The sequence below is a fragment of the Rhagoletis zephyria genome, unplaced genomic scaffold, assembly GCF_001687245.7.
Source record: "Rhagoletis zephyria isolate East Lansing unplaced genomic scaffold, Rhagoletis_zephyria_1.1 Rzeph_scaffold_01402, whole genome shotgun sequence".
Taxonomy (NCBI): Eukaryota; Metazoa; Arthropoda; class Insecta; order Diptera; family Tephritidae; genus Rhagoletis; species Rhagoletis zephyria.
Genome location: NW_016158486.1, coordinates 59,031 through 84,130, shown reverse-complemented (window position 1 = coordinate 84,130; position 25,100 = coordinate 59,031). Strand labels below are relative to the sequence as shown.

Genomic DNA, 25,100 nt, shown 5'->3' with positions numbered 1-25,100 from the left:
ATGTTGGCTTAAACCGTTTAACTTTGTTAAATTGGCAGCTAAGTAAACCGGCACTTATATGGTGAACAAAGAAAAGTTTGTATGTAAAATAATAAACTTTTAGCAATAACTCCAGAAGAGATATCCCGCTTCGATCATTTTTAATCTTTCTATCTGATCGAACTCACAACGTCTATTTCTGGAAGAAAATACCCACACAATATTACACACTGAATTCGGTTAACCTTTTCAGTACAAAAAATTAACCCTTGAAGCTAAAAATCCGAAAATTTGTATACCGGCTCACTTTGGTCCGTTGATTCCAAAAATACAATAAAAATTGTATAAAACAGTCAGTCTTACCGTTATTCGGCGTCCATATTATTAGACAGTTGTACCCTAGGTTTGTAGAATGGAAAGTGTTCTTATTTATTTTAATAATGGGAAATATATTTTAAACTACGAATATTAAATACTTATTTTTTTTTTAAAATAGTCAAGTTTTAACTATATATTACTCTGTTCACTATTGACTTTGGAAAATACAATAAAATAAAATGGTAAAGAATTATAATATACTTTTCTCAAAGCAAATGTTCATTTAAAAATAAAAGCTCTTATTTAAAAAAAGCTTTGGGCACAAAAAGTTGCACTGAAAGGGTTAAAACGAAATAGCTCTGCAAGCAGACTGAAAGCTGGTTTCAAGTAACTTACCCATTTAAATGTCAAGTTTTCTTCTCAATCAAGAGCAAATAGCTGCTAGAATCTTTCCTACACGGGTAAATTTTCTAGTCGATTGTTTGACGTGCAAGCAAAATTGACACGTATAAATGGTAATTCAGCCATAAAAAGTAAATGCTTTCGCTAGTCGATTTCTCTGTCGATTTTCCAGTCGACAGAAATGGACCTGTGTAAAGGCATTTTGAGAGCAGACAATGACGGCAAAGAAATGCAAATAAATTCAGCAATCGACTTAATTTCAGTGGAAATGCTCGGGGGTTCCGTTCCCGTTCTACCTAAGCAAATTGTTTTTAGGCTGGTTGATTGCCATGATTTGGTCTTCAGAATCTTTTGATATGAACAATGGCAATGGCAAACATCTAAAGCATCTTGAAGATATAGTTTCTAAGATTCCCTGCCCACAATTCGAAGCAGCCTACACGAAAAGTTGAAAAGATTCTTCCACAAGTTGTGCAGTGCGTTCTGCATGAAGGCGGGAACTTGACAGAATATTGATTTTTACTTTCATATTCATGAATGAAGGCGGGAACTTGACAGAATATTGATTTTTACTTTCATATTCATGAAATGCATGTGTTGAAAACTAATTTTATTAAGAAATAAATTCATAAGATACCCTTAGAGAACTCAAAACATCTTGAAACCCCCAAAAAAAGACACAACGAATGCCCAAAACTAAAAATATTCTACGGTTTACTAAAAATCTTTATTGGTTGCAGTTTTTGGAAATGAGGATGCGAATGATGCATCGATGTTTTTGATATATCGACAATATCGTTTCAAAATTCGATGTTTCCATAGGTGTTTACAAATTTCTATCCCCGTTATACGTTGATACTTTGGGGGATCATTGGAAACCATCGATATATCGACGCTTTTCAGGCGATATATCTCAGCATCGATTTACTATACGTCGATGCATCAGTGTTACTCCCCAAAATATGTATGCCTAGTTGTAAATGCTTTCAATATTTATACTCACTCTTTTACCCTTACTTTTTTACAGAGTCTCTTCGAACTCGAACTAGCCGGCTGTAATGAAGTTACCGAGGCTGGCCTATGGGCTTGTCTAACGCCGCGTATTGTCTCGCTCTCGCTGGCGGATTGCATTAATATCGCTGATGAGGCGGTGGGTGCTGTGGCGCAATTGCTGCCATCGCTATATGAATTTTCACTGCAGGTAGGTTTCAAGCAAAATCTTTGAGTCATATGGACATTTTATCAGTTGAAAGTATTAAAATAAATAGTATGTACATATCGATGGTCAAACATTGACAAATCATAACTGACAATTTTTCTAAAGTAACAAAAATTACTAGTAAAATTTACAATCTTTTGAGGTATATGACTCAATTTCGGAAAAATTGATAGTTATGAGCTGTCAATTTCTTATCGTCAATATTTTTTGCAACATACATACATATGTACGTATATTAACTTCGTTTACTTCATTTATTTTCCTTCGCAGGCTTACCACGTCACCGACGCTGCTTTGGGTTATTTCTCGCCAAAGCAAAGTCATAGTCTGAGCATACTGCGTCTACAATCGTGTTGGGAGTTAACCAATCATGGCATCGTTAACATTGGTAAGTGAAATATTGATAGAATTTTATAAAAAATACTTGGTTACTCTAATATCAAAATAATCCACCATCATCGGATAGTTCGCGATATATTTTTTTCTCAATTCCCCATATTTGTGTATTGTATGCATCGCACAAAAATCTATAAATGTTGCTACAAAAATGTCAATAAATTTATCGATTATTTAGTAATGGAAAACATTGTTGCTAATAGCGTCAATGGGCGTTATGAATAAAAATTATGCTATTACTTTTTCTTAAAATTTCAGACCTTTTACTTAAATTTATTTAAAGAAATCGCTTAAAAGGTCTGAAATATTAAGAAAGAGCAATTGCTAAGTTTTAATTCATTAGGCCCAATAAATATCTCGATAACACGATTTCGAGTTTTGTTTTTTTTTTTTGAGTTATGACACTATTGTAGTAAATGAGCGATAAGCATGTGCGTGGTTGTGAATGCATTCATATACATATGTATGTATATATTTGCTAATTTAAGAGCTCCAGTCAACTGAAAAGCTTTCTAGAAAAAGAAATGGCTGCATCAAAGCTCGCACAAGTGAAAACGTGCCTGTAACATTTTTGAATGCAAATGCTATTGCAATTAGGGTTAATTTGCGAATATTCATTGCAACAAACTTTCCGACTCAATTTTAAAATCAAATGAAGGTCGACCAATAAGCAGAGCGTAAAACAAAAGAGACATAAAAATATAAGTTGCAGAAAAAAATGCCTGTTGGTAAGTTCAGAGAAGTTAAGTAAGCAACATAATCTGAAGGAATAACTTGCAGTTTTTCACAAAAAAAAAAAATGTACAAAAAGGGAAAATAAATTACTGTAGGCGATATCATGCAAATATTTATAAGTAAAAAGCGCAATTATGCTAGAAAAAATGAAGCACTGCAATGCCTGAAGTAGCGAAACGAAAATATGGCCCTACAAACATATGTACATACGCAGATAGTAAAAATATATGTACATATTTATGTATAGTTATAGCTCCACACAAGCTTTCAGCGCAACAGCAAGTGTTGGAAAAGTTTTGCCAGTGCTGCATGCAGCAGCAGTTCAAAATAATTTCGCCTGTTACTTGATGCCGCAGTCGATGAGGCAGGTAGGGGCCGAAATCGAGAAGTGAGAATATTTTTTATTCGCCATTATAAATGTATGAAAGTTACTGCAACTGCATTCCCGGCCGTAATGCTTCAGCTGGCACAAACGTCGTTAGTGAACATTTTTATTTGTAAATTATTTTTTCTACAAAAATTACAGCTTTCAAGCTGTACGAAAATAATAAGTCAAAATATGTAGGTGAAATTCGCTTTCCGCAGATAACGTAGATAGGTAATATGGATATGAAAGACGCTTAGGGGGCCAACTACATTGTAAGTGGTAAATGGTAACTGGGGAGCGTTTAACGAAACAAACGCCCACACTTGAGTTTTGGCGCTATTACTCGTGGTTGTGGTATACGAAATTGGTGAGTAATTCAGGTATACGGTTGGAAGCGTTGCATTTTGGTTTGCTTGACTTAAGTCAATATATATGTATGCCTGTACGAATGCATTCAATATTTATTTCGATTTTTGTTTTTACTGCAACTTATAATTTGAGTGGAATTATTGCAATTTTCCAGTGGTGTGCTAGTTGCGCAATAAATTGAGATGACTCTTGAAATGGTTTCCTCATTTTCGATAATTACCCAAATTTAATTGAAGAGGAAAAGCTGTGCCGAGTGTGCGTACAGCACAAAGCCGTTTATAATAATGATACAAAAAACTAGTAAATTTTTGACTTTTATTTGTTCGATCAAGAAAATAAATGCATGGGATATTTTGCAAATATATTAGCAAAATTTGCCCGGTATACCTTGCCTTTTATTTTTAGGTATTCACGACTTCCGAAAAACTCGAAAAATTCAGAGAAACCGAAAATGTCATGAAAAATATCGAATAAATCTGAAAAGTCGCGATAAATCTCGAATCTCCAAAAATCCCAATAAATAGCGAAGATGCCCGAAATATTAAAACAAACGAAAAACCGACTTCAAAAAAGGAGAAATATTTTTGTATGTATGTTACCGAATAACTTTGGATCATGTGAACTGTTTTCGATTATTCGTTTTTCTTCCAACTTTTTGAATCTTTATATCTCGGAAACGGTGGCTCTTAGGACAAAAAGTATTTAGATATATTTTATAGACAATTATCTGATATATAATTTTTGTCTAAACTAATTTTATGACAAACTTCCCGCTTTACTGAAAATCGCGAAAAACTCGTTTTTGTGACCTTTGATCCCGAGTAACTTTTCCTCCAGGTATCGGATCGATGAGGACTTTTTAGATTTCATTTATGATGGTGTTTTGAACAATCCTACCAATTTTCAGCTGGGTAGGAATTTTTGCTATCTGGAATGTCCAAATTGACCGGACTATTAAAAAACTTTTAAAGAATCTTACATCTTCTATAACATTAAGTTCAAGTCGTAAACCCTTTTTGCTGAACAAATAAAAAGTAGGCTTGAATATTAAATTAGTTTCTGCGATGCCGTCCTTTTGTTGCATTGTATTCAATTTCCTCATGAATTACGCAGCAAAAAAATTACAATTCTTTAAAGAAGAAATAAAAAATCCAAAACAATGGAATGGCATGAAAAACTAACATAAAACGCACTAACGTTGAACAAAGCCTGCACTTAACACCACAGGCGGTAAGAGCCGCCTATGTGACCATGCAACGGTCGACAAAACCCAGACTAACGTTGGCCGTGAAGCGACAATGCGTCTGATGAGCGTCAAACGCGGATGCAAAGTGCATTAAACTTGCACTCAAAGAGGCGTAATCAATTTAATTAGTCAGCCTTTTGAGTTGCTACAAAAGTCACGAGCATAAACGAATCGTAGTAGAAGCGCTAGCCAGCAAAGTGTGAACACGCAAAGCATAGAATTTAGGAACAAGGCGAAGAAGTACTAGTGAAAAGGGGTAAAGCGAGAATAAAGCAAACGCCAAAGGGAAGAAATATTATTAAATAGAAAATGCCGGTGGCTATGTTGTTTTTATTTGGAGATGGGGTGCCGGCGAAATATTGAAATAATACCTGCCTTATCTGCAAAAACTGAAGAGGAGTATACGAATGAAGTGCAGAAAATCGAGTGGATCTCCTAAAGAAAGGGAGTGAGGAGTGATGAATGCATTTGCAGCACCGAGTGATGGCTGCTAAAGTGCTGAGAGTGGAAAAAAATTAAACGGCTTCTATTGTTGCTTGGGTAATTGCATTTACGTGATTGAGTGTGTTGTTCATTCGCTGTGCACAAGGCGAATTAATATAAGGTGATAGCAGGAGTACAAAAACAAAAATTTACATGTATTTTGTTTTTGCTTTGGCGGCATAAACTGTCAAAATCTGTAAGAGTGTGTGTAGAAATTCAAACAAAATTTTTCAATTTGATATCAGAAGCCGTGCGGCGAAACACATACACAAAATCAGCTGAGCTAGTAACACCACCTTATGTAAATTCGCCTTGGCTGTGCATAACGAAGAAGCCGCACAAAAGATGTTTGCATGCATTGTTGGGTTCAGAAACTCGCTACAGACCTTCATAATTGTTTACTGCCGAGGTTTTGATAAAAACTGCATATCGGGTAGTTATTTGTATGTATATATTAAATTAATGCATTTAATTAGAGAGTTTTTTTAAATGATTTCCAAAATTAAGCGTTTTTAACCAATAACTCTGCATACTGTTATGAATTTAACTTCTCAACCTATAGATACGTACATGCTATCGAGTGTGCCTAAAACCAAGGCATAATCAACAAGGTAGAAGTGACAACCCAGTTGAGCTCTCTCATAGCCGACTATAATGTCAAAAAGTGTTGCGTGTGCCATATTTGCTTACATATGTATCTTAAAATCAGCTTCATTTTAATAATTATTGCATTTTCGTTATGTATATGTACATTCTAAAGAAAATTGCCTAATGACATAAACACGGTCATTTATAAAATTGCTTGGCATTTTTTTTTTATTCGCCCAATGCTTTTGTGGATTTAATTTGTTATTAAAATACATATTTAACTCTAAAAGAATGCGATATTTATAACAAAAATTTTGATTCTTCCTCATATTCGGTGATGGATAATTTTCGCATAATAAACACATTCGGTAATATGATTCACTATCACCTGTACAAATAATAATACGTGAGCTTCATACTAAGCGTCGAATTTAATCAATGAATTTTGTGAAACGAAATTTTGTCTTACTTCGCGAACTTAACTTCTGTTAAGCTTAGAATTTGCCTTACATTTTTTAAGTGGCATTCCAATTGCAGTGGTACCAGTGGTTTTGCGAAGTTATGCGAAGTATGCATAATCAGATCTTTACTCAATTTTCGTCTAGGCATCAAATACCAACATCTATCTAATGATGATATTCCAATCTTTATAGATGGTTCGGAAAGGGATATAGCGTCTTCTCATAGCCGTTCTAATTTAGGGAAGCTTACAGACTGATGCCCGGTTTTAACAATCATCATCATTTTTAGAATTTATCAGACTGTTCAAGTTTAAAATAGCAAAATTTTCAAACTAAATTGGGATATTCTAAATTTTAACAGTCTTATATATTTAATATTGATTGGTGAAACCGGGCATTATTGGCTGAGAAGCATTTAAGCCCTTATGAGACTCCTGCTTTCACGGGGTGCTAGAACAAGTAATAGCAGGTGAAAAAAGCGGCACACTTGTAGAATATCGCGCTCACTCTGGCTATCATTTGATGAACAACAACCAGGAACTTCTTTAGGCTCCTCAAGCCAAACATATGCCTTTCAGAATAATTCCAACGAGGAACTGAACTATAGTCCATATGTCCGTTAGCTCCAGGGCCACGTATAATTATTTCTGTAGAAGTGCTAAAGATAAGGAAAAATCCATAGAGCTTTTCTCTGAAAATTTCCAGCATTGGAGGCAGCCTGGGTTATTTAAATACATGAAGGGATAGCTTTGAAGGTAGGGAGAAATCTACTAGTGCGTCCAATTGGCTCTCTATGGGCATCCGCTGATCTCTTGACAAGCAGTGTGTCAGTTTTGAATTGTAGTTCCTTTCTGTACGAAATTTTCCACCTTTTTTAGTTGCTTCGATTTTTATATTCTTATTTGAAGTGGTAAAAATGCAATCACGCTGTTTGTTCAAGCGCAACTAAATGAGAAAAAATAAAACATCTAAAAAGACTTTTAGGCGGGCGCGCTTATTGATGCAAAACTCAAGGAAATATGTATTGAAAAAATGCAGAAAAAGCACTTTGAGGAAGTGTAAGGTAGCAGCTCGCTTTTTCTTTGGATGAGTAGTCAAGGGGCAACTTCAAACGCAACAAAGACACACGCACACACCTATGTACACTTGCCCCCTATTTACATGCATATTTTTCACTCGAAAATGCTAACACGACAGAATTTGATGATAGCCAGCACATGGCACTTCTTCGATACCTACAAGCCTTGTATGTATGTATGTTTGTTTGTACATGACTAACCTTGCGCCATGAAGTTGTCCAAGATTACCAACACATGCTAAAGCACACTCAACAGCTTTTCTATTTATTTTTGCTGCCACTTTCTCTCCTTTGTCTCCATTTTTTACTCTAACTCTGTGCACGCCTGCACAAAACCTCAACTTACCACCCGCTATTGCGGTGACTTCTATCGGCGAACAATATCCTGTCATGCAACAATGCACGTCAGCAGCAGCACGCACACTTGCCCACATCCAACATACAGCAACGCATACAGTCGCACACATTTCCTGTTTACCATTTTTCACTGCTGTCCTATGCAATTCATTGACTTTTTGCAATTTATTTTGCAGCACAAAAGTATGCAAGGTTAACCATGTACAACATGAATCGGCTGATGGTTATTGTTGTTGTTGTTGATTCGTTGCCACCGCTACCACTGCTGCTGGCACTACGGCCACTGCTGCTACTTCCGTTGATGATGATGACGACATTACGGCCATCAGAGCTGCCAAGCGAGTGCAAATAATTGAACATAGCGAGGATGTGTTGTATGGCAGTGGTGTTGGGGAAAAATTGTATGGTCTTGGCAGGCCCGTTGAATTGCAGTGACAGATATGCGCTGCGCAGCGCAATGCGTGATTCAATGTGTATATGAGGAAAAGAAGGAATGTTACTGCGTAATAATGCATCAGCGTGCTTGGGAGTATGAGTTTTCCAATTTACATATATGTGGGGGCGTGTCGTTGTTGATTGCATAATTACAGGCGAACAGGCAATTGCGTGCATGTTGACTGGCCACTGCTCCTCATTTACATGCATGATTTTCACTATGCTATGCCATGTTTGTTGAATGAACTGAAGTTTTTACCTTTAAATGATCTGAATGTGTTCAGTTTCTTAGAAACTGAAATACCAGTTTCATTGTCATACTAAGGTCCTCGATAGCCGCTTGGATGTACGTCAATATCACAATATTTTGGTTACTTTGTATGCCTCTGTATTCCAATTGCAAGATATTGGTTCTTTATGATATCCATCTTTCAAAAACTTTAAAGTCGGGGTCTACTCCGTATTGCGGTTCGAAAAGCAAATCATTCGGACTCGAATGTTTGGCGCTATGAATTTGTATTAGACCGTGTCCCTTTCAAATTGCATTCAGTTTCGAATCGGAAAAGAGAGTAGCCCCGCTGGATCCGAATATGAAAAGGGGTCAGCTATAGAACTCTATACAGAGATGCCATTGGACAAGCTTCTATGGCTTCAGTTATTTATACGCATGCTGGCTTTTATATATTGGGTCGCACTATCTCCGTGTAGACCCAACTCTGTATTTTCGAGAGTAATTCCAACTTAATATAGCATTATAGTAATACTTATAACACTTTTTAACCGACTTCCAAACAAAGAGGAGGTTATCAGTTCGTCAGAATATTTTTTTTTTTTTGTATGTTACCGCACAACCACGTTATCCGATTTCGATAATTCTTTTTTTGCATCGGAAAGGTAGTGTCTCAGAGGTGGTCTCATACTAATCTGGTTTAGATCCGATCATTGGATCATGAATATAATATATATATATATACATTTTTTTTTGTAAGTCGGTTTTTTTTCTTAAAATTACTTGTCTTCGTTATTTTCCTTAATCTCTTTCGATAGTTTATGTTTCTTCTATCTATCCAAATCGTATATAGGCCTTACAAAACCAGAACCAAATTAATTTATATGAAAAATTTAACCCCTGAACGTATAAAATAAGTCCATTTTAAAGTTTCTGGATTAATTTTAGCCTCATTTAAATTTTTCTTCTGATGTCGACATTCAAACCTTTCCAATAGAGAACAGAATTGTTCTCCAATTTTTTTTTTGCAAACTTGGCACTACCTCATTTATTATATTTTAACAACCTACATCGTTCACTCTCTTCGTTTATTGAACTGCTGACTGTTTTTTTTTTGATTATCCGATATTTACAAGTATGTATGCACGCTTGTTCATACATATGTACATATGTATATGTAGATAAATGTATATTCATCAGCACGTACACTCCAGTGCAGCTTGCTTGCACTCGTTCATGTGGCCTTTGCTTAAAGTGCATCGTAAAGCGATTAATTTTGCGAAATGGCGTTGGCCCAATTTGAGGAATGGAAATTTCAAGTATTCTCATTTGCATTTACCCACTACGCTTTATACTTGCTTGAGCATTTCTAGCTCATATTGATTGGAATAGTTGCTCTTGTTGTATGCTTGTATATAGTGAACATATCATAGCTACATATTTTCACATAGTATGTATACTAGTTATGTATGTATGTATGTAAATTGAAGTTGAAATAGACATGCCATTGTAATTGAGTTGAACAAGAAAATCCAGTTCAAGGATAATGCTAAAGTTGGTAGTTTGCACGTAGATTGACTTTTTCGGGGTTATTGTATGTTTTGATTGCTTGCACTTAGTTGCACTATTTTTAAGTGAAGGATATAGTGCTATCCACAAGCTGACATAAGGATGTTTCACGTCAATCGGTAGAGTATGATGACCAAAATTCCATGGAACGGATTCCGAAGATTAAAGTTGGAAAATTAAGCTTAGCGTCGAAACTAAAATTGGATTTTGCCTTACAACTTTTGTGCCTCTGAAGAACGCAAAACTAAAAAGTAAAGTTTTACCAAAAATATTATTAAGATCAAAATAGAATAAAATTTCCTATCAACTAATACTCGAGCCAGGTATAGACAAGAAACTTGGATTGCAACTTTGTCCATCCTATATTCCAGCCTAATGGTGGTGCCCCGAAAGATAGCACCCCAAAAAATTACCATTTACCTTGTAACCATCCTAATGTACGTGTTCGCTCTTGGCAAAGTTTTAAAAGCTCAGCGCAATTTATATTTATTAGCTTAATATACAGCTCTTATCAGCATTTGCGTTAAAAAGTATGCTTTGTTTTCGCAACTAATAAATCAAATGTTAATAGCACTCAACATATTAGTACACACATAAATATGTATACACATAAATATGTATGTATTTAGATTCATGTTTTCTCTGATGATATTTTATGTTCGAATAAATGTCTCAAATAAATGGTAAGAAATATGAAAAAAGTATTTTTCTCTTTTTTCAATAAGTTGAGTAAAAAAAGTTTTCAAACATATTGCATATTTGCTTTAAGCTTATACCCTGCGCTTGTTTATTAATATTAAAAATATCAATTTATAAAATGTCTGTCTGCTTTACGCATGACAAAATGGCTTTGTCAAAATTTTGTCATCATAAAAGTGTCATTAAGCGCCAAAAAATATTAAAACAAGAATACCGCACAAATGTTGCTCAACACATTGGAATGATTATGTGCCGCCGCAGTTGAGCTTGAAAATTCGAAAAAAAAAATTGCCATAAACTTTTGTTTGACTTAAAAAGCATTGCAAATTCTTAGGCAGCTTTGTTCGAACATCAACGCCCGCAAAATGCGTGACTACATACATACATACATATGTACAACGCTGCATGACATCTCACCAAGGCATTCAGCCAGTCAGTTAACAACTCAGTCTGTCAAGCAGTCACGCTGTCGCTGAGTCAATGAGCTTACTAGCCAACTTTGCAGAGCACACTGAGCTGATTTGTCATGCGAAGCTCACGTGCTGGCGTCACGCAAATTGCTTTCTTTTTTTTTAAGGATTTATTTTTATTGCTGATTTTTATTTTTCCTCTTCGCTTTTGTTGCTTTTAGCTTATGTCACTAGTAGAGGTGAACCAAGTGACATTTATATAGTTTCGTTGTGTAAACAACGTAAGAATATAAAAATAAAATCAGGAAAAAGCGTAAAAATACCAACGACTAGAACAACAAAAGAGAGAAAGATATAACAGGAACTGACTGATTAATTTGACTTTCCTGGCGCTGATTTGCCGCTATTGAGTGCGGCACGCAGATGTACCCAAATAACCTACATAGTATGTACATATGAGAGAAAAAATCTACGTAAATACTAAGGCAGTTATACATATTTATAAGCAGATATGTTTTATTTTTTTTTTTTCGAGGAGGCAGCACCGAAAGCCTGTGTAGACCGTCAGTGTGTGTGGGACTTTAACCCGAACTAAACCTCCTAGCGTCCTGTACCGCATTTCCCCCCGGTACTACCATCAAGTATTTCGTCGGTTCTAGAGTTTTCAATTTGATAATCAATTCCTACTACCCCACCTATCCACCATAGAGGATACTGGTTTAACTTACAAAGATACTTCTTCTTCTTGAAGCGTGTGAGGTAAGCCTTAAAACAGCCGTGACCTGTAGGCAACTGGGTTATATGAAAATTTACCTCACCATGAGAAGGGTTTATCCATGGTTCGAGTTTTGGTATCAATAGGTGGGTCCAATGTCCATTGCTATTTGCGTCCCATCGCATTTGCCACTTTACACAGAGTATCGTTTCTTGGAATTTTCTTTTTCAGAGTTAGTGGTAGTTCACCCAGTATCTCAAAATTGGTATCCTTAGCCAAAAGGTCTGTTGGGTGGAAACCTGCGACAACAAGGGCTGCACAGCAAACCCTTAGCGCACAAATTCTGTATGTATATGTATACCAGCAGTTGTATACATACATAACCCTATATGCATTCACCTTAGATAGGTGCACATACTCGCTCTTGTGCTGAAGATGTTGCCTTGGCGCTCATTTTGCTAAATTCAACACGGCGTATGAGCAACATTTGCTCATTATACTATGCCCCTTAAATTTGCGCTACAACGCTTCGCTTATTGGGGTGATAAAAATTGCGTTGCTTTGAAGTATAAAATGTTACACACGTTTCACATACTACATACATACATATGTATCTATTTATGTATGTGTAGTCACATACTTATTTGTACATCTGCCATACAAGCCCAGGTCATTTGTAAGGCCTACCTGTTTCGCTTGCCGTAGGCTTGGCCTTTGTCGCTTTGTATATATTAACTGAGGCAGATTCATTAGTATGTTGGTGAAGTGCCTTCACATTTCGCAGCAAATGTAGATTTTTAGGTTAATTAAAAACAAGAGTTCGTTGACAGCGTTGCTTAATACTACGGAAGTAAGTATTTATAAAATTCGCCTATATTGCGTAAGGAATGAAAGCAGTAATGAGTTGAGGTTGTTGTCAAGTTATCGGTGCGGGAGGAATGAGGGATTGTTATTCAGTAATGCTCTTATTTTTTTTTTAAAATTTCGCTAATGTTAGCGTTAAAAAAGAACGTGTGCTTCATCCGTATACATTGGTTCGGATTCTCTTTTTCATCAAACGCACCACCTTTTTGGCCATGCAGCAGCCTTTATAAGTGTTCCCTCATATCTCAAGTGTGCTCTGATCGTCCATTACCAGATTTCCATCTTAATTTCTTCACTAAGGCGTAATTACGAAGAGCTTAAATGCTGGATGCCTTAATTTTCCACCGTTCAAGAATTAAAAAATAATACAATCCCTGCGCCTTGACCCTAAATTCACTTATAGTCTTTTATTGAACAATAAAAAATACTGGAAAATCGTGCGTTTGGAAAAAAAATTTCCAAAATCATTTTTTGCTGTTCAATAAATGACTATAAATGACTTTTGGGTCAAGGCGCAAGGATGGTATTTTTAGGGTTTGTAGTCGAAAGTTCAAGCCTAATTTAAGCCTAAGTGGAAGGTTCTATCACCTTTTGTTTCTTTGCTAGAGCTTCTAAATGTTGAAAAAATACGATTATTTGACAATTTGACCTCGTTTTTCTCAAAATCTAGAACTGATGGAAACTTTAAATTGACGGATTCGTAATAAGCTCAAAAAATTCCATCATAAATTCCAGCTTTAACATTTTCCGCACAAAATTTTGTTTCCCCATTTTTGTTGGCCTTTGTAATTTATGGAATATATGGTAAATATTTTCTATTGAAGCGAAATTTTGTGTGTCCATGTTTATATACATTTTTTAATTACCTAGTAAATTACATACACATTTACTATGTATTTCATTAACTACAAATAGTGTTTTTAAAATTATAATAATTTTTTGCATACTTCGACATTATTACGTTTTGCTTCAGTGTGTGTGCAAAGAAGGAATATGAAAACTACGGCAATACGTAAATATGAAAATTACAACCTTTTGCCATTAAATAAATTGAATGGACGAGAGAATGTTTTAATGACAGCGAAGATATTGTTGCCCATTTGTGGGTAGTGAGAATTTAATTACGAGTACATTTTTTATTAACGAATTTTCTTTTCACAGGCGAATAAATTATAAAATGAATATTAATTCTTGCAAAGACAATCATAAATATTTATATTTATGAGAATGTAGCAAGAGATTTAAATTTATGGAAAATGCAAAATAAAATAAGTCCTGCATACATATGTATGCATACTAAAAAAAAATCACTTAATACTCTCAAACGATCTGCGCTGCCCACATGCGGAAAACGCTTCATTAATGTCATTTTAGCGAAAATTGAAAGAAGCAAACGCAATTGATTTAATATTAATCACACGTACTGAAATTACATAATTGAGTAGTGCACATGAATTAATGAAGCGTACGAAAATGAGCGTAAATTATGCAGAAGAAAAAAATTGTGTAAGGGCATGCAAAGAAATAATTCGGTGGGTGCATATCTATACTAATTATATAAAGAGAAGTCCCTTTTTTTTGTAACAGGTAATCTCGCGAACGGCTGGTCCGATTTTCATGAATTTTTTACATAAATAGCTTTTGGTAACCACCATGTTTTAGGCTAAAAAAATTTACTTTTTTCGGGTAGGTGGACCAGGGAACGGTCTATTCGAAAAAATCTAATTATGGTCCGATTTGCTTAAAATTTGGTACGTAAGTAGCTTTTTAGCATATATTAGCATATATGATCCATTTTTTCCGGGAAGTGGTCCAGGGACCGATCTGTTTGAAGAAATCGTATTTATGGTCCGATTTGCTTAAAATTCGGTACGTAGGTAGCTTTTTGCCTGGATAAGCTTATACATTCCTGTTTTCCAATTTTCATGCAATTTCGAATATAAATAACTTTAAGTAACGACCATATCAAGGGGCGAAGATTTTTTTGCGCTAATAAGAAACAACGGATACTGTCAAAATATAATTATAATATATAATAAATCTCAACTAATATATATTTTTAAAGCCGTTTTTTAGTTTTCGCAAGGCTCGAGAGCGGCTGAACCGATTTTTTTGAAACCGCCATCTGCCTGCACGTGTCCCAAGGATGGTTTAGGCTTAAAAAAATCTATATGTAAAGGGGGCGTGGCCCTTCCCATACAAACCGAATTTCTCATGCTACATATCTCTGAAAGTGTGCATGGTAGAGTTCTGGAACTTGGAATGGAGATACACGAAATCAATCGCATTCTCATGAAGAAAAATGGCAGCTTTTGGAAAGGGGGGCGTGGCACTCCCATATAAATCGAATTTTTATACTGAATACCTCTGAACGCATTCATGTTACAGTACTGGAACTTCGTATGGAGATATGTATGTAGTTGAAATCAAGCCCATACTCATCGAGAAAATTTGGGTAATTTGAAAAGGGGGTGTGAGGCCTACAAACGTACCGACCTTTAGCTATTTTTGAATGTATTTTTTAATTCTTCTATAGGTGTGTTTGTTAGTGATTTCCTCCTAAATGGTTGTACGGATTTTAACGAAACTTTTTGTGTGTTTGAGTGGGTCTCTGGATGGTTTAGTTTCACAATTTAATCCGACCGTTGGCGCTGTATTTGAGTTATTACTAAAAATCTTATTTATGATCCGATTTGGCTAATGTTTTAAATATGTGTGCAATACTATTGCGAAAACGTGCTGCCAAGTGGTGCTGAAGTCGAGCTATTACTAAAAATAGCCAAGTGAGAAAAGGGGCCGTGAAGGTCAAATTAAATCGACCTGTTGCACCATAGGGTATATCGAACGCTCCTGCGTTGCGCATTGGCCCAATGGATGTGATTTTCCAATATTATTATGCGTTCAAACTTTTAAGGTATTTCGTCTGAAATAAGTATATGTATATTGCATTTCTGTAGAACAATGATTCGCACCCATTTTGAAATTGCCACCAACTATACTGTAAAGCTTCTAGGACATTCACTATAGAACCGGGTCATTGTTGCCGCCAGGGAGTGAAGAGGAAAAAACTTATTTCGCTTTGCGAATAACCGTCGCTATAAAATGCCGCACAACTGGAGAATTTCAAGAACTTTCTTCACGGATATAACACTTTCCTTAGGTTATTTAAAGCGGCAAATGACCACCAAACCATAATCTTAGCAGACGAATGTGCCTATGAAAATTGTAAACGTGAATTGTTGGTGAAAATCTTGGACCAAACAGTTTCAATAAAATATATAAAAATTTTGGGCGGGACGAAGTTCGCCGGGTCTGCTAGTATGCATATAAATCTAGGTTGAATTCGATTAATATCAAATCCATGGTTGATACGAGTATACGGGGCGTATGAGTAATCTCCACACTGGCATGGGCTAGTCTGTTACAGTGTTATAGTAGTAATATTATGTAGTCTAGCATAGGTAAATGTGCTGGTATTTTGGCAGCAATTAACTTCAAAAGCATATTTGTATATTAATTGTAAATTAAGCAGCTACATAAGTGTATGTTTATATGAGGGAGTGTTTTAAAACGACATTTGAACGTTCATACACATGTATGTATGTATTATTGAAGGAAGCCAAAACTTTGGCGTATATGTGTGCATAAATTTTCACTTGCATACATATACATAAGCACGCATTTAACTTTGCACATAAAGATCTATATATTTATAGTACACTTATCATTTATTGTCTATCTACTATATTTTGGCATCATAATGAACTCAACCATCAAGCATTTATTGTGTTTACGAACAAATGAAGCGTGTAAATAATTAAAATGCCATAATGCATTACAACAGCAATCAGTGAAGGCATACTGCGTGTACAAACAGTAATGAAAAATTAGTTAGGACCAGTATTAAAAAAAAAAATAAATTACATAAAATTTAAGGCGGAGAAAGAAGAAAAAATAATTTACGGGGTTCTTTACTGCCACTTATATGTTTTGTTTTTTTTCAATAAGCAGTATTTCTGTTAAAATTAAAACTACCTCAGAGCTTCGAAAGCGCCGAAACTCGTTCATATATGTCCAAAATTTTTGTGAAATACTTTTCGATGTTCCAAATTTTTGAATTCTTTAAATGATAGGCAATCGCTTTGTTACATAGTTTTTTAGAAATCCTACTAATATGTAAAAAAGTAAGTTAAAAAGGTTAAATTAAATTAAAATAAGTTAAAAAGTTCAATCAAATATTACAATACAGAAGTGAAATGATAAAAGCCGAAGGTATCTTGACCACATTGGGTTAGGGACTCCTTTAAAGAGGTACACCCATAAAATTAACTAACTAACTAACCAACTACCACCTGTTCGAAAATGAAATTTCGCGCACACTGGATTGAAAAATCCAATTCAACTTGAATTAAGAGAATTATTTATTTGAAATTTTTATTATAATATGGGTATCAGAAGACAGAGGCTGAAAAGGGTTGCAGTTTGATGAAATTTTTTGTATTTTAAAAACGGCTGCCTACTGTTTGAAAAATCAAATTTAAATTAATTATTCGCAAGCTGTGAAAATATATGAAAAATTTAAAAATGGGAGTCAAACGAAAATTTGCTAAGTAATAAGTTAAGTGCAAATGTATCACAGGAAAGACTTTTAAGAAAGATTTAGTTTGAAAAATGTTTGAAGAGGGTTAAAAAAAAATGTGTAAATCTCGTTTGTTTTTGTCTAAGTTTAACAGCCAATTTCACAAAATTTAAGTGAAAAATGATTTTAATTTTTTGAAACTTATATTTTTGATTTAAATTGCTGTTGAAACTGGCTATAAGTATGTTGAGTTTTACTGAAGTAAATTACAGCAAAATTTCATACACCCAGCGAGGTGGGGGAGGACAATCTAGTATTTAATAATTCCTTAATGTGATGTGAATAATTTATTTGCCTTGGTACTTTTCCGAGTATTTCTTTCAAAACGTTAACAAAGCACAGGAAATAAATTTTGACATCCACTTTTTGTCTAGCACACTTATATGCATTCTCAAATTAATTATTACATTTTTTTTAATTTCGTTCTTTCCACTCTGCAGTCAATTTCAATTATGCCTTAGAACCTTAACAAATATTTTACTTTCATTCATAACAGTAAAACCTTTTTTATATGTACATACATAGTTATGAGAGCGCTTGTAAAAGCACATGCTTGCACCACACAAGCTGGCCATATGCCAAAACACTCAAATTCTCAATTTTTATTACTTTGCGCCAAGCTTCGTTGTGGGGTTTGTCACGTTATTTGGCAGCCGACCACCGAGTGCATTGGCATTCACTAATCAACTAGCAAAATCTGATGTTCCATATTTGCAAATAGAATATCAAGTACAGAAAAGGTGAAATAAAAAATTTCAAAAATTGCAGGAAAACAAAAGCGAAATCAAGTAAAATCAGAAGAAATTGGCAGCTGACCGCGCCAAAAATTTAACCTCACTTTTCATGCTGTCACTGCTACTGCAGTCATACTCTTCTGCCTTAAATGGCAGTTCAGGCAGCCTCCTCAACTTTAGCTGCCTTTTTTGTTCACAATTTGAATGTTTTTTACTAAGCAATGCTTTTTTGGCAATTTTTAATACTCTTGGTCATGGATATTATGCAATGGTTCGCAGCCAAAATATTTATTCATATTTTTCTTTATAATTGCTCTTGTAATGAAATGAAATATTTTTTGGCTACAGGTCATTGCGGGAAATTGATTTGTCAGTTATGAAATGGAAGTATCAGTTTGCAAACCGAACTCAGTTCAGATGAAAAAAAACAACAAATAGCATATTGGTGACCAGTACCAAGTAATAAATATTTATTTTTCGGGTCTGATTTTTCGTTTGCTTATTTGGCAATGGTTTTCAGTTTCACTTAAATGATGCAAAACGATTCTTCAAATCCTTGCAACAACATACTTCATCTAATTTGATCAAAAATTTGAGTGAAATCAGTATTATTTTTATACCCGGGCGCACTTTTGCACAAGGGTATTATAACTTTGTTCACACAACGGTTGTTTGTAACAGGCAAAACGAATCGAGATAGATATAGACAGATGTATACATAAATGATAAGAATGATAAATAATATAAAAAAAAACTTTTTAATATACAACGCTTTTATAAATGGACGAAAAAGTCGAAAATAATATTTCTCAGTCCCATAGAATTTGTTTTGATAACTTTTGATTTTGAAGTTTTAGCAAAAGTCGTTATAAACAATTTATGAGATTGAAAATGAAAAGCGTGGGGCGCATGCAATATAAAGCATTATATTTAATTGACAATAGGCAAACCAAATGGCCGAAAATTTCTAAAATCGGACAATAACCACGCCCAGATCTCATATAACGGTAATTTAGAGAAATTGGAAAATTTTCGATAAATCGGTAAATATTAAAGCTAATTTATTCAAAACTCATGCTTGCAACAATTCTTTACCAAGAAATACGTTTATGATAAAATTTTGGAAAATGTTCGTGGCACCGCTTACTCACATATACATATATATATCGGTAACCGTTCAGCCAATTTGTACCAAACTCGGTATTTTTATTGTGCTTGCCACATAAAAGCAAAACGTTGAAAATTATTGAAATCGGACTAAAATTACGGCCGCTTTTCATGTAACGGTAAATTTCAGAAGTGTTTGAAACTTCAATATTTCGAAATTTAAGGACGCTATTTTACTCAAAATTGATACACCCCGATTTACCATGTAGCGGTAGCTTTCGGTAAGGTGAAAAACATATATGTATTTAATACTTGCGCCGGGTATTTAATGTTCGGCTCCGCCCGAACTTAGACTTTATTACTTGTTTTAATTATAGGAATATCGACCTCTATTCGTGATTATCAGATCATGAAAGTTGACTTTGTTTTCTGTTTCAAATCCACTTTCCACTAAGAAGTGGCTGAGAACTTAATGTCGTTAAAAAAATCACAATATCTCGAGCTTCACAAATGACTCCGAAATTAACATTGGAAAATAATCTGTAGACACCTAGATAACTAACGCGTATTGCAGGCTAAAAATAAATTGTGTTTATTCGTTATGCGGAAGAAAATCGCAACATCTACAGCAAAAAAATTCTAAAATATCAACCCTAATTTTTAGCCACTTGATATTTGCACATAATTACACTAGAATTGAATTGACAATAAAAATGTTCCTATGTATGCTCACAAAATTCAATCACTTTAGAGAAAAAAATTTTGAAATTTGGATGGACATTTGTTGATTTTTTTTTAGGTTTACACATAATTTTGAAATTCTAAAATAATTTTGTTAATTAAGTTTTTATAGCTTTTCTTAGTGAATGAACTGTGTTTTAATTAAAAGTTCTTAAAAATAAATATATGAACATGAGTGGAAAATAATATCACTTTGAAATGAAAGTGCAATTGATATGACCGACAATATGTGTATGCTCCTAGTTCCACCAAAATTCGCGTTCGTTGTGATAAGTCAAGCTATAAGCAAATTCCTAGGGTCGGTAGTGACTGGCTTGAGATGCGTTCACGAAAACCGATGATCCCTGCAATCTTGCAAATCTAGGAAATGAAGAGACAGACGAGCTAGAGCAAGTGAATTAATCTGCTCATATGCGCGATCAACGAAAAACGTGGAGTTTGCTAAGGCTCTCTAAAGACACATTGGATTATTAGTATATGGCCGGTAAGTTTAGGGACCCGAGTAATGATTTATGTAGAAGCTGTAGAGATAAATAAGCGATATAATCCATCCAGCAATTGCCGAGGTTTTGGCTAACTTGTTCGCCCGCTTATTCCCTTGAATTCCTTTGTATTTTGGCACCCGGTGGATAGTGGCTCGTCTATTTACGCAGAGTTCTTTTATCCTATTCCTGCATTTCCGAACACAGAGCGAGTTAGCGCTTAATGGCTGTCTAACAATACATCAAAATATTTAGATATGATTTGTCGGGAGCTGGAGCAACTGCCGACTGAGCTGCTTTTCTTACAGCGTAGGTTCCGTCGTGGGAAATTTCGCAGAAGTCTTGGGACCTTGAAGATTCATTGCGTTTGTCGAGGAGATAGGTCTCATGTTTTCGAGAGTATTGTTCTTCATGCATATAAGGCATTTAAGGCCTCTTCTCTTCCACATTCAAACTTTAAGTCAATTCAATAATAACTAGCTCGTGCATATTTTGTAAAGGGCTTAGTAGTTAGAGACTACTTCCTAGCTTGGGTATGGGCCAGGATTAAATCTTATGCTTTCTTATAAAAAAAATTATCAAGTCCGTCTTCTCTGGCTTCACTGCGAGCCTCACCTCGCTATGCTAGTCGGGAAATCGTTCAATGTATCCCCTCGAATTACACTTATCGAGTTCGAACATCTACCATGGTACTGGCTAGTTCATCAGCATAAGCTAGGAGCCCTACCTATAAGTTTGAGTAAGATTAAATAAATATCTATAGGACACCTCCCTAAAAGGTGCATCTGTTTGCCTTCTTTGGCAACGTCGCTTAATCCTAAAGATTGGCGATTTAAAAGATTCCCCACCATTTAGTGAGCAAGCATAGCAAGATAAATGTGACTAAATCCGAACCCTCCAATAATGTTCGCTGGATTCAAACAAGATTGTTCACTACTATTTTGCTACTTAGTAGTAGTTGACAACTGTACAATGTGGCAAACCGATAAAATCGTTTGTGTGTGAGCTGTAAAGATAGAAGAGTATGAATCTGTTAGAATGAGCATCAAGGAACCAGTTGGTAATTAAAAGCTTGGGCCATAATTCTAAAATTGTCTTCCTAAAAAAGTTCTAACAGAAATAATTACGATTATGCGATTATATTAATAATAATATAGAGATGTAACTCAAAATTTACGTTTTTGGATATTTCATCATACAATTAATTAATTAGCCTAACCAAAAATGGTGAAGATATGTATATTTTGGTATACCCACTGTATGAGTTGATCAAACTTTGACTGCGTTTCCCCACAAGATTGAAATTTTGAAATAATTCTGTATATTATTAAACGTGCGATATTTATATCCAGCCATCTAACTTCTATGCCTTCAGCTGTCTTCAAATAATTGAAGGCGAAACTAATTAACTTCCAAATTAGGTACATAATCAAGCAATACAAAATCTTTACAAAGGCAACAATTTTCTTCTTGACAAGGACATTGCATTAAATCAAGTCCCAATGTTTAAGTTTGTTGCGCACGTTGCATGAATATGGAAAATTTACACACAAAAAAATATGAAACAATAAAACAGAAATATGGAAATCTTCATTAAAGTGAGAAGACAAAAGAAATTCCATAGCAAATAAATGAAAGAAAATCGCAAATAAAAATACTCAGCAGCGGAATGCCAGAATTAATTAATGTTAATAATAACACATCAAGGAAGTCAAGACAAACGCGATGCGACAGTCTGTCTACAATGAGCTAAAAAGCGCGAGAGAACGTGAAAGGTGGAAATGCACACTCACTTACCCAAGGCGAGAGATGAAAGCAAAGTGCTTCTCCTCTTCCCTGTTTTTATAAATAAATAGTTAAATAGACAATATTAACAATGAGGTGAGATGAATGCGCGTCATTCGTTTGCGCTAACCTTGATAAAGCTTTTAATTAAACAAATTATAGCTGGTACAACAATTGCTATATGTAGGATATGAGCGAGGGAAGAGAAGATGAACAATTATAGAATAATGCGCATAGCAATGAACTCATTCCTCTTATCCCACTTACAACATGTCGCTTGTCTGACAAGCGCCATTGCTGGGAAAATTAATTAGTGTCAGCACAAAGTGATTTAAAACCAAAAATTTTGAAAGCGAATATAAGATAAATAAACCGTTATCTCTTGATTCACTAAAGAAATAATGAATTAGGTAAGACATGGCAGTGAAATAATGGAATAAAAAATGCTCAAAGATGGTTGAAGGAGCCAGAATATAAATTAATTTATTTACATTTGCCAAATGTAAACAACATCGTCATCGCGGGAGACTCAAGCAGGCGGCACGCTATGTTGCACGCGGAAGTATGCGGCTATTGCTGAGTAATATAAAATTCCACGGGTAACAAAGTACGTATTTTTTATAATTTACAATCCTAGATTAAATTTGATTATTATTTAGCGGAAGGAGCAGGTCACCTAATTACCACGGCCATTTACCTAGTAATCTTAAAATTCTTTCTCGGCCATTTAATTGCCGCTATGTCCTAATACCCAGATGGTAAAGTCAGTTTCAGGAAGTTATGAGTGTGAAGAGCTGAAGGCTATTGCACACCACTTTGCGGTAACTTCGCGTGCTTTCAAGGCGAAAAGCATTATGCCGTAGTCATAGTAAATGTAGACAGTGTTGAGCATTATTGCACTACCTCTAAATTATGTAGATGCGTTTCTCAGTGGACCCATTTTCTTGGCTCACTCCTCGCTAGTCAAAAGTAGCTTTCTAGGTTGCATAGCATAGGCTCCTCGGATCGGATACCATGGTCGGCCTTGGAATAATCAGTACTGGCCTTTTAAATAGCTTAATTTATTTATTTTTTGGGAATTCGTAAAAAGCAAAGAAAAGATAGAAACATATTGTGGTGCCTTAAAATTACCTAAAAACAGTAAAAAATTAAAGATCCCAATAAATCTCGAAAAAACCCAAAATGTTCAGAAGGGATCTGTGAAATATCTCGAAATTTAATTATTAGTGCAAACTACATTTAAAGCATATGCAAAACTAAATGTAATTTTTTATTCTAGTCTTCGTTGTTGGTGTAATTTTGTATGTACATACACACCCGTATTAAAATGGTACAAAGCGAGTGTAAGCAAATATAAGCGCACATTAGAGTGGTCGAACATGTTGAATTATTTATTAATATACATATTGTATTTGCGGAACATTAATTATCCGGCGCACGTTTTAAATACAGTTTTTTAACCTTTTTGAAAACAACACGAAGCAGGGTGGTGTTAATCGTATTTCAAACAATTTCGCTGTATCTTCAGTTAGACTTAATGTGATAAACTTATGTAGTTTATAGTGGGCGGTACCACGCCCATTTTCCGAAATTCCATAATAATGTTATTTCTTTTTAATCGATTGTTGTGAGTATCAACTTTGAGTAAATTAGCGTCCTTAAATTTCGAAATATCGACGCTTCCGCATTTTTGATACTTGATATATGAGAAGTGGGCCTAATTTAAATTCGATTTCAAAAATTTTCAACACGTTGCTTTTCTGTGTCAAGTACAATAATTATACCGAGTTTGGTACATATTGCTAGAACGATTACCGAGATACACATATGGGTTTATATGTGGGCAGTGTCACTCATTTTCCAAAAAGTTTGTTTAGTCATATTTGCTGCTAAAGTTAAGTTAAGTAATATTCAGTAGTTAAAGTCAAGTTGTCTTCAGTAGTTACTGTGCGAATTTTTTAATTTTTTGGCGGTATGGTATGTTTTACCAAAAACAATTGTTCCAAGTTTAGGTGAAAATTGTGAAGCTGTTACGGGTATATGCACATGTAATCATGCATCATTTTCCAAAATTTAAAATATTCTATACAATGATCGGTAAATATCAATATCGAGTGAACAACCTTCAGTAGTTAGTAAAAAATATCGCAGATTTCGTATTTCTGCAAACTACCGTTACATGGAAATTAGGCGTGGTTTTTGTCCAATTTTGCCCATTTTCAAAATCATCCGTCCTTGGCTCAAAAAAATACTTGTACTAAATTTCGTTAGGCATCTCAAATTTTTACCAGAGTAATCGTGTGTAGAGAGGCACAGAAGGACGGACGGACAGACGGTAGCGGCTTAATCGATTTCTCTTTTTATTCTGATCATTTATGTATACATTTATCTATATCTATCTCAATTCCTTTAAAATTTAAATTACGACTTGAAAATAATTTTGAAAAATACACTGAAAGAGACTACATAAATGCCTTGGCGGTAAGCAACAAGTTACTTCTCCGCTGGGTTTCGGACCGCAAAGACTTATAAGGAGACTTGGAGGCAAACATGCTTGCCAGGAAGCCTGCAGCATCAACGCCAATAGGATCTGAGCCCTTCTACGCAATAGGATAAGATTGGATAGGAGAATAGGATAGAATTCTAACCGGTATCTTAGTAAATAATTGCAGTCACCTGCATACATTTCATAT

At 34.9% G+C, this 25,100-nt stretch overlaps 1 protein-coding gene across 1 annotated transcript in view; it reads left to right on the top strand.

Moving 5' to 3' along the window:
- The window catches only part of LOC108363891 (F-box/LRR-repeat protein 16), a 75,568-nt gene that overhangs the window by 22,962 nt on the left and 27,506 nt on the right, over window positions 1-25,100 (top strand). Inside the window, exons 2-3 of the mRNA XM_017617417.1 lie at window positions 1,727-1,900; window positions 2,189-2,306. Of these exons, the coding sequence (XP_017472906.1) occupies window positions 1,727-1,900; window positions 2,189-2,306 (292 nt within the window). The remainder of the gene's footprint in view (window positions 1-1,726; window positions 1,901-2,188; window positions 2,307-25,100) is intronic.